General features: G+C 37.3%; 1 protein-coding gene across 12 annotated transcripts in view; it reads left to right on the plus strand.

Annotated features, from left to right (window-relative positions):
* The window catches only part of ANGPT1 (angiopoietin 1), a 476,344-nt gene that overhangs the window by 280,720 nt on the left and 179,766 nt on the right, over positions 1-15,858 (plus strand). For 10 of the 12 annotated variants that reach the window (XR_013824499.1, XM_079901385.1, XM_079901383.1 and 7 more), the window contains 2 exons: positions 2,542-2,697; positions 13,424-13,545. Coding sequence is in view for 9 of the 12 variants with exons in the window: in XM_079901385.1 (XP_079757511.1) it covers positions 2,542-2,697; positions 13,424-13,545 (278 nt within the window). In the remaining 3 variants the exon portion in view is untranslated. Of the gene's footprint in view, positions 1-2,541; positions 2,698-13,423; positions 13,546-15,858 lie in introns of those variants that run through there. The other 2 variants (XM_079901380.1, XM_079901379.1) reach the window with 1 other exon arrangement.

The following is a 15,858-nucleotide window of genomic DNA, read 5'->3' on the forward strand; positions in this document are numbered from 1 at the left end:
CCAAATTCTTGTTTGTTCTTGAGCAAGTTGTGGATTTTCTAAGCCTCGGTAGTCTTACCTATAAATGGCTATAACAATACCTACCATATAAAGTTGTTGTGAGATTTAAGCGCTTTTGTGAAAGGAAAGCACTTAGCTCAGTGCCTGCCACATGGTAGACAGTGGATAAATGTCAGCTGTAAATGGTAGGTATCATCTCCATGATGGAGACTTATCTGCCATTTTTGAGAATACACACATTTATATAAAGCCCCAAATTCCCTGGATAAGCAAGGAACATACGCTAATGTGTGCCTGTCTGAGGCTTCCTTCGCTAAGCATCCATCAGATTTATCAGTCAAGACTTTTTTGGTTTTGTTAGAAACTAAATCAATGTGATTGACGCAAAAGAAAAAAAAAAAGTGGGCTGCTCAAGGGGACATCACAGAATTTATAACTGAATGTCCAAGGGTGGATCTGGCTAAAAACATGACAGGACGGAGGTGCTCTAAAAGTATCCTTCTATCTGTATCACCTGGCCTACGTATCTATCTTTCTGACTTAGCCTCAATCTTAGACTGGCTCTAGTTTTGTGATGGCAAAATGGGGCATCAACAGTGTCAGGCATATATGTTACCAGCTTACCACAGAGGAAAAGGAAGTTCTTTTGTAGGCTAGTTAGACAAAATTGCATAACTGAGACTTACTGGCCTTGCTCACAGTACCTTTCCATTCTTGAACAATTTATTCTCTCTAAGCAGGAGCAGAGCATTCTGATTGTCAGGCTCAAACATGTACCTTACCCTGAAGTTAGGGTGGGACAACTCCACCCAAAGCATTTGTTCTGAAGGAGGAAAAGACAATTTCCCAAAAGAAAGTTAAGGGAAGTTATTTAGAAAAGAGGGAACATATGATGCAGAATCTAAAACAATAGATGTCTGTTACTCCAACCCACCCTCCTTTCCTCTACCCTTCCACTGTTGTTAAAATATGTTAGTTCAGTTGGAATAAAGCCAAGATTAAATTTACCCTAGAGACCTTAAGTTTTGTTAAGATAATTTCCAGATATGTGTTCTAATCTATTTTGTATTTGTTTTAGAATAAATTTTTGTGAGTTGAAACTTTCCCCCTACTTCTAATTTGGGAAGGGGACTTGAAAGGTTGAAGGGGAGTTACCTTATATTGACCAAGAACAAAGTCAGAACTTATTAATAACAATATGAGTTTGATTCTGACCTTTCATTTTCTTTAGCTTGGGACAGACTCATGTTTGATAAATAGAAATAAGCAAGAAATGTTGTTAGAAAGTGAACTGCCAAAGTTACAAAGAAGAATTTAGTTTTAAGCTATGTTTATTACATGACAATAGTGTTACTATAGATTATAAAATAGTGGATGTATTTTGGTTCACTAAATCAGTAAAAATCACGTAGCTGTTAATAATTTGGAACCCAGCTTATGAAGCACGACTTGGCAGAACTATCAAGTGGTTAGCAGTGTTGGTGTGAAAGTTAAGGACTTCAGCACTCAAATCCAAGTCTGGCTGTTTTTGTGGTGTGTGGCCTTGGACCGGACTTCTCTGGGATGCAGTTTCCCCTTATGTGTAATTGGGTAATAAAATGTAGTCACCACACAGTTGTGGGGGAGAATTAAGTGCACTGACAGGGAAGTGCAGGCTTCTTTCTGTATTTTTCAAGCATATGAAAAATATCCTCAGTTTTATTCTCCCAAGTGCCTAACGGGCTCCCTCATAGTAAGTCACTTAATAATTCTTCTTGCCCCCTATGGTACCATTTATTTTACAACCATCATATTCTCTAAGGTGGCACCATAAAGGACTAAACATTCCCCAAGGCAAGAAGGGCAAATGCTGCTTTATGGACCATATTTTCAGTGCCTTTTTTTGAGCTTGCAAAGGAGCACTGATCATAGTTTTAGCTAGCTCTGAGGCTCTGCAGCTCATTTCATATGCTGTTGCCTATACGTTAAGATTCCCTTAAAGGCTTGTGTTTTGGGTATCTGCCCCCCTCCCACTCCTTGTCCCATTTCCCTAACCCAGCATGGTCTTTTATTTTTCATTACAGAGGAGGCTGAATATTTCTCAGAGATAAGTGTTCAATATGGTATAATGAAAAGACCAGAGAACCAAGATTTAGATTTAAATTGTTGTGCTAACTCTGCTGAATTTTTGCTGGTGACCTTAGGCTCATTGTTGACCTTCTCTAATTCTGTTTCCTCAGCTATAAAATAAAAAGAACAGTGAGGTCATCTGTGCTTAACTCTCTATCTTTGCTGTAAGGGTTAAATGAGAAAGCACTATCCAAGTGTGAATTTTCATTGTGATCGTGTTGATTATATATGTGCATCAGTATATTACGGGTTTGTTAGCAACTGTGTTCCTGTGTGCTCTGCTCCCATTTCCCCAGCTCCCAGAGATGCTGAGGATTCCTGCCAGATGGCTGATTTGCCAGCTGTGTCTTGTTTTATCATTGTAAATATTACATGCTTCAACTGAAAGACTTTGCTTATAATGTAGTATGTTTTGTCCTTTATCTCTTGCAGATTGAGAATTACATTGTGGAAAATATGAAGTCGGAGATGGCTCAGATACAGCAGAATGCAGTTCAGAACCACACAGCCACCATGCTCGAGATAGGGACCAGCCTCCTCTCTCAGACCGCAGAGCAGACCAGAAAGCTGACAGATGTTGAGACCCAGGTACACCCCTGAGCCAGAGTCGTCAAACTCTTAACCCAGATGATTTTTTTTCCTTTAAGTTACTCCATAAACACAGAGCACATTTCAGCACTGGGATTGGGGAAACATACACATTTTTGTTTATTGGTAATAACAACAATGACTGCCTGACATGCTATGCATGTTTCTTTTGATTTCATGAGAGTTGGTATATTTAGCTTTGTATGTGCTTGCAAAAACAGGACTAGGACTGTTTGTATGTGCTTCCAAAAACGGGCAAAGGACTTAATCAGCATTTAAATTTCAAATAAACACTTCAGCTACCAACTGTGATATGATATATGTCAAACAGAATAACCATTTGTGTCAAATTGGTGCCTTTGATGTACATTTTTGACCTGTCCTGTTTTATCTCCAGTAGTACTCTAACAGTAATGGCACCTGCAGAGGTTTTGTGCAGTCAGTGGATAGGAAGGAAAACCCCAAATAAACTGATCTGGAATGTGCAGATTTTATTTTTATTCAGCATGATTTTATAATGAGAAGTCAATTAAAATGCTTCGTGTATATATATATATATATATATATATATATATATATATATATATATATATATATAAAATACCCTACTCTGGACAATGATATTTTTATGTACAAATCAGTAAAATTCCTTTTAACTATCACTGTCACAAGCCTACCATTACAGTTTAATGAAAATATTATTTTTGATGACTGGAAGATGATCTCTTGGTCCCCTTTTAACCGTGGAAATGGTTATTCCTGTTACCATTCTCAAATCCAGAGGATGATTCTGTCTCAATGTAATAGTTGATTTCTGGAATCAAAGGTGAAGTATACTGTTAAAAGATAAACTGAGGCACATTAAAATTTTCAAGAGTTTGAGTGAACATTGATTCAAATTGGGCAGCACCTAACTGAAAGTATTTAGCTCTACTGCAGGAGCTAAGGGAAAAGTTTTAATAGAGAAGATGCAGAAGCAAAGCAAGGAAATTATTTGATTGGCTGTAGCTTAAGCAGTTGCCTTATTTGGGAACGCCTAGTTGGCTGTTTGTGATTGGTTGTTCTTAAATTTTACTTTCTTAGATTCAAGTGCATTGAGTCTGGCTTAGATTTTGCTTTGCTTATGTAGGTTACCAAGACATTAAAGCCATCTCTAATGGCCTTTAATGTTTAACTCTTTTAACAGTATAAATTCAAAAATAATATGCACCCTTATTTCTATTTTGTGTCATTTGTGTTAGTGGCATCACATAGATCAAATGTTGATATTTAAAGAGGCATAGCAATAATAATTTACATGGATAGAGCATTTTATATTATGCAAACCACTTTCCAATGGACAAATGATGTTTGTGAAGACTGTTTAGAACAGAAAGTTTGAATGATTTTCTCACATTGATACAGCTAGTGAATTGAATTTGGTACTCAAAATGATTCATACTCATTTCTTTCTCTGTCCTCCTTGATTAGTAATACTAATAATTATCTAATTGAATACGAGCTTAAATGTGGATCACATTGGAACAATAAATCACATAGGCTTTGGAAAATAATTTTTGTTGCACACAATCATCAAATAATTATGGGGGATGAGGAAGGGAAAAGTACGTATTATAACTAAAAATTATGAGACTATGTAATCTATTATCATCACATTGAGCAAGCTTGTTGATCTATGAACCAAGCTTGCTCAGTGGTGTGAAGCTTCTTGTGGTATGAATAATGTGTGTCCTCTCTTATTTTTACTAGAACTGAATGCTCACCATCTCCTACAAAGCATTCTATATATTCAAAGACTGAAATACACAATTAATATTACCCTACTTGGTTGAACATTTGAAATTTTTATACATTTCTTTTATAAGTTTTATGACATACATGGCAGCATTTTGTTTCATTTTTTTCCATCCCCAAAATTGAGTTGTTTTTATTCTCTTTCCAACTGGGAATTGAAGTTGTCGGGGGAAAAAAATCCCATTGTCAGCATACCAACCTCCAAACTGTTAAGATGCATGCTATGTAAAATTTTAAGAGATAACAACTTGTTCTGCATCCTTAAGGCTAAGAGATGTGTACTTTATGGACAATAGCACAGAAAATTCATAGAAAATAAACCTATTCCCTATATAGAGCAGCTAAAGTTGAATAGTCATTAAAGGCTAATGAAAATTTATTAGATGCTCCAAGAAGAATTTTAATATAGCTGAAACCTGGAAAACATCTCAAAAATCACAAATCCATCAGAACTTGCAATGAGAGGAAGTGGAGATAGATTGTCTGACAGTGGCTCGGACAGACTAGGTCCTACCTTAAGAGTGAATCCTGGGTGTTCTTTTCATCTTCATTTTAATATCTTCTAATCATCTCTGCTATTCGTAGCTGTGATGCTCCCACCCTTTTTCATGTGAATGTATATCCATGAGGTGCTTATTTGAACCTTTGCAACAGTACATCATCTACTTAGACCTAATCATTCAAGTGCACTCAAGTTCTGATGCAAGGCCAAGTTCACAAAGTGAATCCTGGATTATTCCTTAATCTCAAAATGCTCTAGTCTTTAATAATAAGCATTTATAAACCAATAGATCCTTTAGGGCTATCCAGGCATGCTCCCACATTTTTCCTCCCATATTCATTCTACTTTGTTTCTCGTTGGTAAGTGCTGCTTTTCCTAAACTGATTTCAGGTCCTCAGTTATTTTAGGAATTCATGCCAATGGTTTTGCAGTATATTTTAGTGCCCTAGCTTTCACATGATGTTATAAAGATAAGTAACTTATCGCTTTCTAGTCCTCTGCTGACCTTCTTGACTTGAATTTAACAAAAGGTGGTAGAGCCTTAGTTTTATTGCAGTGGCACTTGAAAATATTCTTGTGCCCAATAGGCATCATGATCAGAAAAGAAACAGAGAATGAGTATATCTAAGTACCCCTGCTGGTCATGGTGGTGAGATCAGGAACCAGCACTGGGCCTGTTCCTTCCTCCTTAGTTCAGCTTGCAGTGTTTTTCTTACTCTCTTATCAGTTCATACCAATATCTCCTCTCCTTCCAGTTCCTCTTTCCAAGTGTGCAGTGTGAAGGGCTTAGTTTCAGACATTATTCATGTCCCTTCCTGTAGTGTGAATCTATTTCTGACTTCTTCCTCAGGCCAGTTTTGATTAGAGGTACACTAGTAGACAAAAAATGACATTAAAATTTACCTCTAATAATCTGAGCTTGACTCTTTTTTAAGCAATTTTACATTTATTAGCTTTTTAATAATTTTTTAAAAACTTGATGGGGTGTAGGTACTATTATCTTCCCTTGTTTAAAAATGTGAAAACTGAAACTCAGAGAGGTAAAGCAACTTTCCCCAGGCGAAAATACTAGTAAATGTTAGAGGGAAGATTTGAACCCAGGCAGTCTGGCATGAGTCTACATGCTTTACCAGCTCTCTATCTGTACTGCCTCCCTCTTGTGATTCCTTTCTCTCTCAAAGGCTGCAGACACAACTTGGGTCCAAGCACAGGATAAAATGGAAATAAGATAAAGCAAATTAATGTGGGCCTAATAGTAGCAACTGAATGTTTTCTATAAATGATGAAGATGCAGCTGCTGCTGAAGGTACCACTAGCTATTGGCATTTTACCATGTGTCTGCACATCATTTCATGTAATCCTAGCATCCATTGTTGTCCTTGCTGCTTGCTGGCTGTGTAACTGTAGGGAAGTTCTATAGACACTGAGCTTACGTTTCCTTCAACTTCCAATGATTTATATGGAGCCATAGTGTTAGAAATAGAATTTAATAAAAATTTTAAAGATATATTTTGAGTACCTCCTTGATGCAAGGTATTTTAATAGGTACTAAATAGAATACAACAATAAGTAAAAGTCTTTATCTTCAGTGAGCTTAATTGAGTTAATGTGAGAAAACTTTTCTAAACCATTTCTTTCTTGACTTTCCATCAAGTTAATTAGCTATGGAACCTTTCCCCACAGTTATAACAATGCATCTTTCCAGTCTCCTACTGTGGGGGGGGGGGTGTAATAGACCAATGGTCCCAGCTGCTGTGCTCTGAAATCCGTCACTGTGTTGGTACAGAGACCACAATTCTCAGGGGCCACTTCCAGCCAATGACACATTGTGGCAGTGATACTTAGACCCATTCCTGGGAGCTGCAGGACTCCACTGACACATGACTTGGCTAAGGGCTCTCCATCAGCCTTGCCAAACTTTCGCACAACTTCCCTGCAGGCTAAAACTTCCAGTTAGCCTTACTCCCTTCGCTCTCTTCTTCACTGTGGTTCGATCTACATCCCAGTCAGAAGGTGACCCTAGCCAACTCTGGCTTCTTCCCAATTTTCTCTCACAGGCATGTCCCCTAATAAATTTCCTGCAAGTCTAATTCATCATCTGCTTCTTAGAGGTCACAAACTATCACACCTGTTGTTTGGACTTGACTCATACAATTATAAATTTAAGGCAGTCCAGGAACAATTTAATAAATGAGATTGAATCTCTAGGTGGAAACAGGTTTGAAAGGACAGAAAGGGCACCTCTCAAAGTTGAGCCACTATCTCTTTAACTTGATGAGAGGATAGTTGAATAAATATTTAACTTTGGCCTAATTGAAACAGCAGTAAAATAAATTTGCTAAAGGTCATCCAAGGAAAATACCCTGGTAATCAGTTTTCTCAAAAGGTCTGGAAAAAGTGTTTGATAACCCATTAGGAGAGAGCTCAGTGAACCATGATCCATAGGTCAAGTTCGAAATGCCATCTTTTTTCGTTAATAAAGTTTTATATGTTGTATATGGGTGCTTTCTCAATAAAACAGCAGAATTGAGTAGTTGTACCAGAGCCTGCCAAGACTAAGATATTTACTATATGGCCCTTTACAGAAAAAGCTGGCTAACCCCTGCACCAAGAAACAAACTTCTAGAGAGCAAGGATTTTGTCTGTCTTGCTTACTGTTCTATCCTTAGAATTTAAAACAGTACTTGGTACACAGTAGGCTCTCAATAAATACTTATTGAATGATTAAATTCACTGATATTAGTCTCTTAATTTCTGTATATTTCAGTCCAGTGCTCCCAAGCCAAGGGCAATGTCCTAAGGATTGTGTGTTGATGGTAATATATACCCACGAATAGTGGATGGGTCAGAATAGGACTTTGAACAGAAGCAGCCTACTGCAAAGATGTTCTGACTGACTGAGAACATTGGATGAATGTATTTTCTCTGTACTCTGAGGAGCATGAGAAATTTGGCCATCTTCCTGCCTCGTAATGCTAGTGTAGCGTTGGGGTGAGTACTGGAGAGAAGTCAGGTGCCATCAGCCACAACAAGCAGAAGATCTCCTGGTGATTGAAAGAAATCATTTTGATAGCAGTTGTTATTGACTGAGGGGAGATACCTTTCTTTTCCAGAGGGAAGCTACTTGTGTACAGCTGCATGAGCCTATGGGAAAGAACTCAGACTAGAGACAGATTACCTGGCTTCCATTATGACTGTACTGTGAATTAGCTCTGTTGGGCAAGTTACTTCTACCCAAAATTTCTGCATCTGTAATACAAGGACTATCTCTACTAAACTCCATAACCCAGTGAGGTTATCATTATATTATAAATACATTATATGTTTATATATAATATAAATTAAAATATACAATATAATTAATTATATATAGTATTATCTATATATTATTATGACTAAAATTAATAATTCTCCAAGGTTAACTAATTTTCACATTCAAATTTCCTCAATTTTTCTGCCAAAAATTTTATAGACATTTTACTTTTCGAGACTTAATAGTCCCTTTTAATTTGGAGTAATCTTACATTTTTAAAAATTGAGGTATAGTTGATTTACAGTATTATATGTTTCAGATGTACAACATAGTGATTCACAATTTTTAAAGATTATACTCCATTTATAGTTATTATAAAATATTGACTATATTCCCTGTGCTGTACAATATATCCTTGTGGTTTGTTTATACATAGTAGTTTGTACCTCTTAATCCCCTACCCCTATCTTGCCTCTCCTCACCTTCCCTCTCCCCACTGGTAACCACTAAATTGTTTTCTGTAACTGTGAGTCTGTTTCTTTTTTGTTATATTCACTAGTTTGTTTTATATTTTAGATTCCACATATAAGTGATAACATACAATATTTGTCTTTCTCTGTTTGACTTTCTTGTTTTTCTTGAGGTTTTGCTCTGTATACCGTCCCATATTCTTAAATTGTCTGAATATTTCTTTTACTCCTCCATCCCCTGTACTTTTTTTTTAAACTGGAAATTAAGTCTACAGGCTTAATTAGGTTGAGTTGAACGTGGTGGTGGGAGTACTTTGTAGAATTACTGGTCACGTCCTATTCCATGTCATCAGGAGGCACAAATGCCAGCTTGCCACCCTCTCAGTGACGCTATTTTAACTTGGTTAGGGTAAAAGGCTCCATAGCTCTCCATTCCAATTGTCCATTTTCCCCTTGGAAATTAACAAGAAAACTGTAGGGTGATACTTTGTCACGTTGCCCATCACTGACCAAATAAATTATTTCATTGATTTTGTAAAATGGTGATCTAACTCTCATTCCACGTACATGTACCAGCCTTCATTCTTCTGTAAAAGTCTGGTTGCCAGGACATCATACCTTGTGTTATATATATTTTTTTGAAAGACAGTTAAAGTAAAAGAAAACACAAACCTACAGCAAGGCTGATTGGAAAGTTAATATGCCAGTGAAAGAAATTTTCTTTTGTGGGAGATTTTCCTTTCAAGGAAGATTAGATGCACTCAAGTATTAAAGGGAAGCTGGATAAAATTATCTAGCTCACTTTCTTTAAAAAAAATAGTAATTTTTATTTTTAAAATTGTGCTTATTTTTTAAAGAAAGAACTGAAATTTTATAGTCCATAAATCCGCAGTTCCAAGTCTTATATCTTCCTTACTCTGTGGTATATTCTGAAAAATTTAAGCTTTGAAATTGTTTCTTGGGGGCTTGTGTCATATACTCTTCACTTTCCCCTTTGTTTTGCTTTCCTTCTCCTTTCCTTTCCCTTTTTCTCCTTCTCTCTCTATCTCTTTCTTTCTTTTCTTTCTTTCTGGTATATGCTTTTGGAATGTGTTCAGGCTAAAGAAGGAAATGTCTTTTGTCATTTTAATGGAACACTTAGATTATTGCTAAGCAGCAATTTCCATAGACACACGGAAAGAAAGGTGGTCAATTTATCATAGTTTCCTGTACAGTTCTCATCAGTTGCCTGCTTTTGAACTTCAGGTCTATTTTAATACCTCAAGGGAGGGAGCTGAAATAAAGCATCTATTGGGTTAAGGCGATGGGGAAAGAAGAGAAGGGGTTGGCTTTTGTGCTCAAAATCAGCCTGAGATGACCTGACACTTAGCCTGGACTTCTGAGATTTGTCGCCCTCTTTCTCCCACATTCAGATGCTGCTTTAGATTTGGGCTGTTACAATTGAAGTCCAGCTTGATATTCACCTGGCCTGCTACCCTCTCTTGTTACCCTCTGAGCATGACGCAACTTGAAAACCGACTCACTATCCACTGCCTAGCGTATCATCTAACAAATAACTCTGAGTGCCCCAGGATTCCAGGCCCCATGCTGGGCTCTGGCGGTTTGGAGGGCTCCAGATGGAGTAGTCCTGCCTCTGTGCAGCTGACATCCTCACGGGGCAGAAAGGCAGCATATGAGCATACTGACAGGATGATTTCCAATAGTGATGATTTCATAAAGAAAGTAAAACAAGGCCACCTGATGGAGGATGATGGGGGAGCTCCTCTACAGAGAATAGCCAGGAAGGGCCTCCTTAGGTAAGACATGAATGATGAAAAGAAATCAACCATGCATCTGGGAAGGGGTGGACATTCCAGGCAGGGGAAACTGCAAAGACCCTGAGATGGAGATGAATTTGGCATGTTGGGGTAGCAGAAAGAAGGCCAATATTATTGGAGCATAATAAACAAGGGGGAGAGTTGAAAGGAAGTGAGATCTGAGAAGTAATCAGGGTCCTGATCACATAGGACCTTGTAGGGCTAGGCCAAGAACTTTGGAATTTGTTCTAATTGTAAAGGGAAGTCACTAGCATATTTAATATAGGAAATGACATCTGATTTGTGTTTTTAAAAAGATCACTCTGGTTGCTGTGTAGCAAGTGGACTTTGTAGGACAAAGTAGAGAAAAGTTAGGAGCTATAGTGTCTCCAGACTTAGATATAGGCAACTTCATTTTCAATTTTGGATGGTTCCATTTTGTTCTCAGTGTTCTCTCATGTTCTTCTCAGACATGGAAAAGAACAATTTTTGTCCTTTGTAAAATAAAAGTTTTGGTATTTGAGAATATCAGGAAGTATGATCAGAGAATACAGTGAATAAAGGAGAAAACAGATTTCATTTAACAGCATATGATATGCTTGATTCAGGGAGACAATGTACAGCACATTGAGGGTCTTCTCTGTGCCAAGCACTCTTCTAAATCTCACTAAAAAATGTAGATGTGTCATCCCCTATTTTATTATTTTATAAATTGCCATTCTAGTTAATGAACAAACAAACAGAAAACTTGCCCAGACAAAAATATGTTTAATAGTTGAAGAAAGTTATATCTTGTGCATCCCTCATCTTTACATTCTCTGCCATTTCTTTCCTCTGGGCTGCTTTTAACTCTATCTTCAAATCTCAGGTCCTCTTGCTTCTGTGTTTTCTCAAATGAAACAATTCAGGATGGGAAATACTTTTTTTAAAACTCTAGAACACTCCACAAATATGAGTTTTAATTAGTAGTCGTAACTTTTAGACTGGTTTTCAGATCCATATTCATGACAGTTGTATAAATGAATCATAGTAGCTTAAAACTTTCTTAAAGCTAAATGCCCCATCTCAGTATTCTTTTCCCTAACCCCCTGGCCCAACCCCTTCAGCAGGACTGGGGCTAGTCCTGCTGAAGGGGAATGAGAGCAAGTTATACAAGACTGGATCATATATTTGTAGTAGCATATCCTGTCTTTATTTTAAAATGATATTCTGTTCAACTTGGATTTTTTTACATTAATTTTGATCTTTCAAAATGTTGCATTCAAATATTACTTATCTTGATTATTGAGTTTTTTGACACATCCTTAAATTTTACAACCCAGGCAGTTGCCTCTCTCATCTCACCCTAGTCCCTGTCCTGCTCCCCCTGCAAATACATCCCCTTTCCCCACAATCTCCATTAGCTCAAGCCCAGCCCTGATTGTGTCAGTATACTTTGAAAAGGCTTTTTCTGTGTGCATCTGATATAATTCCAGGTTTAGACCTGCTACAAAGGAGGAAAGTTCTACTGGTGTCATTAGACACCAGTAGAGGAGGACCCTTTAGATTGATATTGACCCTCCAGAAGGTTTCCCAGGTTCCTTTCAATACATAGTTCTAAAAAAGGTATGGTGGTTTTAAAAATTCTCAAATGACATAGGGAGCTTTTAAAACTATAATTTTACCTTCTTCCTTGCCCTTTTTACCTCCCTTAAAGAAGAAGGAGAAGGGGACAGGACAAAGGCAGTGGCACAGTTTGAAGGCATCTTCTAGGACTGGAATGTGTGTGATGTTTGCTTGGAGGATGGATAAGTTTGGGTTCATGGCTCAGACTCATGTTATATTAAAGCTTGACTAGGGCTTCCCTGGTGGCGCAGTGGTTGAGGGTCTGCCTGCCGATGCAGGGGACGCGGGTTCGTGCCCCGGTCCGGGAGGATCCCACATGCCACGGAGCGGCTGGGCCTGTGAGCCATGGCCGCTGAGCCTGCGCGTCCGGAGCCTGTGCTCCACAGCGGGAGAGGCCACAGCAGTGAGAGGCCCGCGTACTGCAAAAAAACAAACAAACAAATAAAGCTTGACTGGCAGCATGAGTCTTTGTGATTCAAGATGAGGTGAACATTTACTGTTTCTTGAGGACCCAGCGTAGTGCAGTTGAAAGGATAACTAACAGTCTGTCTTCAGTGCATTTTGGGTTCCTGGTCACTTCATCTCCTCAGATGAAGACCCAGGATGGGTTATTTCTCCCTCTTCTTGGTTTTCTGTGTAAAGCATTAGAATTAGAGTCACAGTATCTGGGTTTGAAACCCAACTCTTCCCATGGTTCCTGTGTGGTTTCTGGCTTCTCTCTGAACTTCAGTTGCCTCATTTGTAAACTGATCATAACAATTCCTCTTTTCAATGTGTACCCATGTCCGTGATATGATGACATCTGGAAGGGCTGACATGAACTAACATGATAGGTGTTCAGTAATTGTGATCATGAATCTGTCTAAACTATATCACGAGTTTTTTGCACATTTCTAATTAGTTTTTGCGAGGTGATGGATCAAGGCAGACATGTTTTACATGCCTAGTAGTTATTCTTTGTTACACACAATATCTAAGACCTTGTACTAACATTTATCTTGTACTTGTAAATATCAGAGATAATATATATAAGACAGTTAGCACAGGGGAACATCCTAGGGTTTGAGGAAATGAAAATTGAAATATGAAAATGGATTTAACAACTCAGTTTTCTCATTCAACTGCAACTTCAATCTTGAACAAATATAATGTTTGAGACATGTAAGGCATTAATTAGTAGAATGTAGACCATTTAATTATTCTAGAAGAAATATTATTTAAAAAGAAAACACAGCTAAATAAAAACCCCAAAATAATTGTTTTGACTCTTTGTAAAGATTGAAATGTTTTTATCTTTTATCTTAAGGTACTAAATCAAACTTCTCGACTTGAAATACAACTGCTGGAGAATTCATTATCAACATACAAGCTAGAGAAACAACTTCTTCAACAGACAAATGAAATCCTAAAGATTCATGAGAAAAACAGGTGAAGATTGTTGTATTCCAAAAATATGTACATTTGTACTTATTTATATCCTCCACCACTCTGCCAACTCTTAAAAAAAGATAGATGTAATTTGCAAAAAGAAAAATACGGAGCCAAATTAATTTTTAATATAAAAAGGAATGAGAGCTTAAGGTGACTACGGCAAGTGTGTCAACAATAAGATTAATACTGTTGCTTACACTCTTGAAATATTTCTTTTTATAACTTTTAACACTAATTTATCTAATGTTCAGTTGTTCAAATCTTACCATATCCACAAAAATTAATTGATTCTATGACTAAATTTGGTGACACAAAATATTGACAATTTTCAGCAGAACCAAAAAGTAGGGAAAAGATAGAGCTTCTGAAACTCTGTAACTTGAATTGTCACTCTACCAGCCCTAAACCTTGTACAGAGCTACAAGGTTTGAATTCAGAGATCTTTCATGGGAGAGAAGCAAATTTTCTTTTCAGAAAATTATTTCCCTATAAAGCTGATTCAAATGTTGTTTCCCCCTTCCATTTAAAGCCATTAACTCTGAACATAGTAAATTTCTTTGGTTAGCTTTATAGATGTGTTTTATAAACTATGAATCATCTCAGGTAAGTGAAAGGGACTTAAAGATCCTGATAGCCAGGATGATATATAGACTACATGATTTTGAAGTCACTGGCATTCATGATGGGCAATTCAGTCAAAGCACTGACCTCTGTAGAACAAATATATTGTATATTAACTGCATTTTCTTCTGGATATTCGGACAGCTTGAAGAAGTTTCAGTTCTTATGCATTATATTGATTTAAAGATCTTTGTGTTGCTACAAACTAATTAAATACCACTGTCTCGGTGGAATCAGAGTTTCCACCATATTCCAAACCAGAAAGGCACCTAAGATGAACTGCTAGTTCTCCTTTTACTGTACAGATGAGGGAACAGACTCAGTGGAAGTGAGTGATCTATCCAAGGTCACACAGCTTGCTGGTGGCACAACTAGGAATGTAATCCAGGTTTCTTTATTCCTAGTCTTTCTCTTTCCACTGTAGCGCATGATCTCTCAGTACTGTCTTCAACCTAGAAGGATTTCCCAACTTTATGCTAAGTGTAGGCCTTAATGACAATGATTATAATTAAACTTTTACATGAAGAAGGTAAACCTGACTTTTGGTTTAGAGTCTGAAAGGGGTCAATCCATGTTTTGTGACTTGTATTTCTAAGTCCTACATTTGTTTATCTTTGTACTATGTCATGGGGTAAACTGTATAACTAAATAACTATAAATAAACTTGACAGGACTTGACTCTGAACTGGTTGCATGATGAAATGTTCTGGAATTGAAAATCCTGTTTAAAAGTACCATTTATCCCACTGCATTTTCACAGTAACCAGACACATACATGTAACAGGTATACTTTACGGCAACTATCCCTTGAGTTAGGGGTCCTACCATGCTTTAACTTTGTCGCTAAAAGCAAACCCCATTTATAATCACGTTTCAGGATGCTATTGTGAAAGCTTTGTCTAGGAATGAAGAAGTAAAATAATGACAATTTTAACGTATTCTTAGGTTGTTTTTATAATTCTATAAATAACACACATTTATTGTAGAAAAGTGAGCAGGTATACAAGAAAATTAAAAACCATAATCCCATCACATTGAGAGGGCTTCATATGTTGCTGTATAAAAAATATAAATATGTTTTCTCAAAAAGTTGTGTCATGCTATACATACTGTTTTGCAGCCTGCTTTCTGTGGAGATAGATACCTTTTTTAATCAGTAAAGATCCCTCTAGTATAATTCTTAATAACTACACGATATTTCATTTTATAGGTGTAACCTAGGGTCATTTTGATTCATCTCTCAGTAAGTGTGTGGCCACATATGATTTCTCTATTAAAAAAGTCATCAGCATGAATTTACACTGTTCAATTCTCCTGCTGCTGATATGTGTATTATTTTTGGTGTATGTCTGACACTTTAGCTGGGAGGCCTGAAAGTGCTCACCCTTAACTACAAAAACAAATGCTTTTCTTAAGTGTCACTTGTACTCTGCTCTCTCCGTCTCTTCTTGTCTCTGTCTCTTTCCCTCCTTCCTGCTCATATTCATTCTTTCTCTTCTTTTCTTTCTTCTTCCCCCCTTTCTTCTCCTTCCCCCACTCTCCCTCCTCCTCTTTCTTCTTCCTCTCCTCTTCTTCTAAATATACCCTGCCTACCCTAATTCCAGATCATGTCGGATTCTTTTGTCTTTCCATTATGATTCTTCATATGGCACCTGGTATCATTTCCTTCTATGGTATTCTCACCATAGA

This window comes from Stenella coeruleoalba (assembly GCF_951394435.1).
Source record: "Stenella coeruleoalba genome assembly, chromosome: 17".
Classification (NCBI taxonomy): Eukaryota; Metazoa; Chordata; class Mammalia; order Artiodactyla; family Delphinidae; genus Stenella; species Stenella coeruleoalba.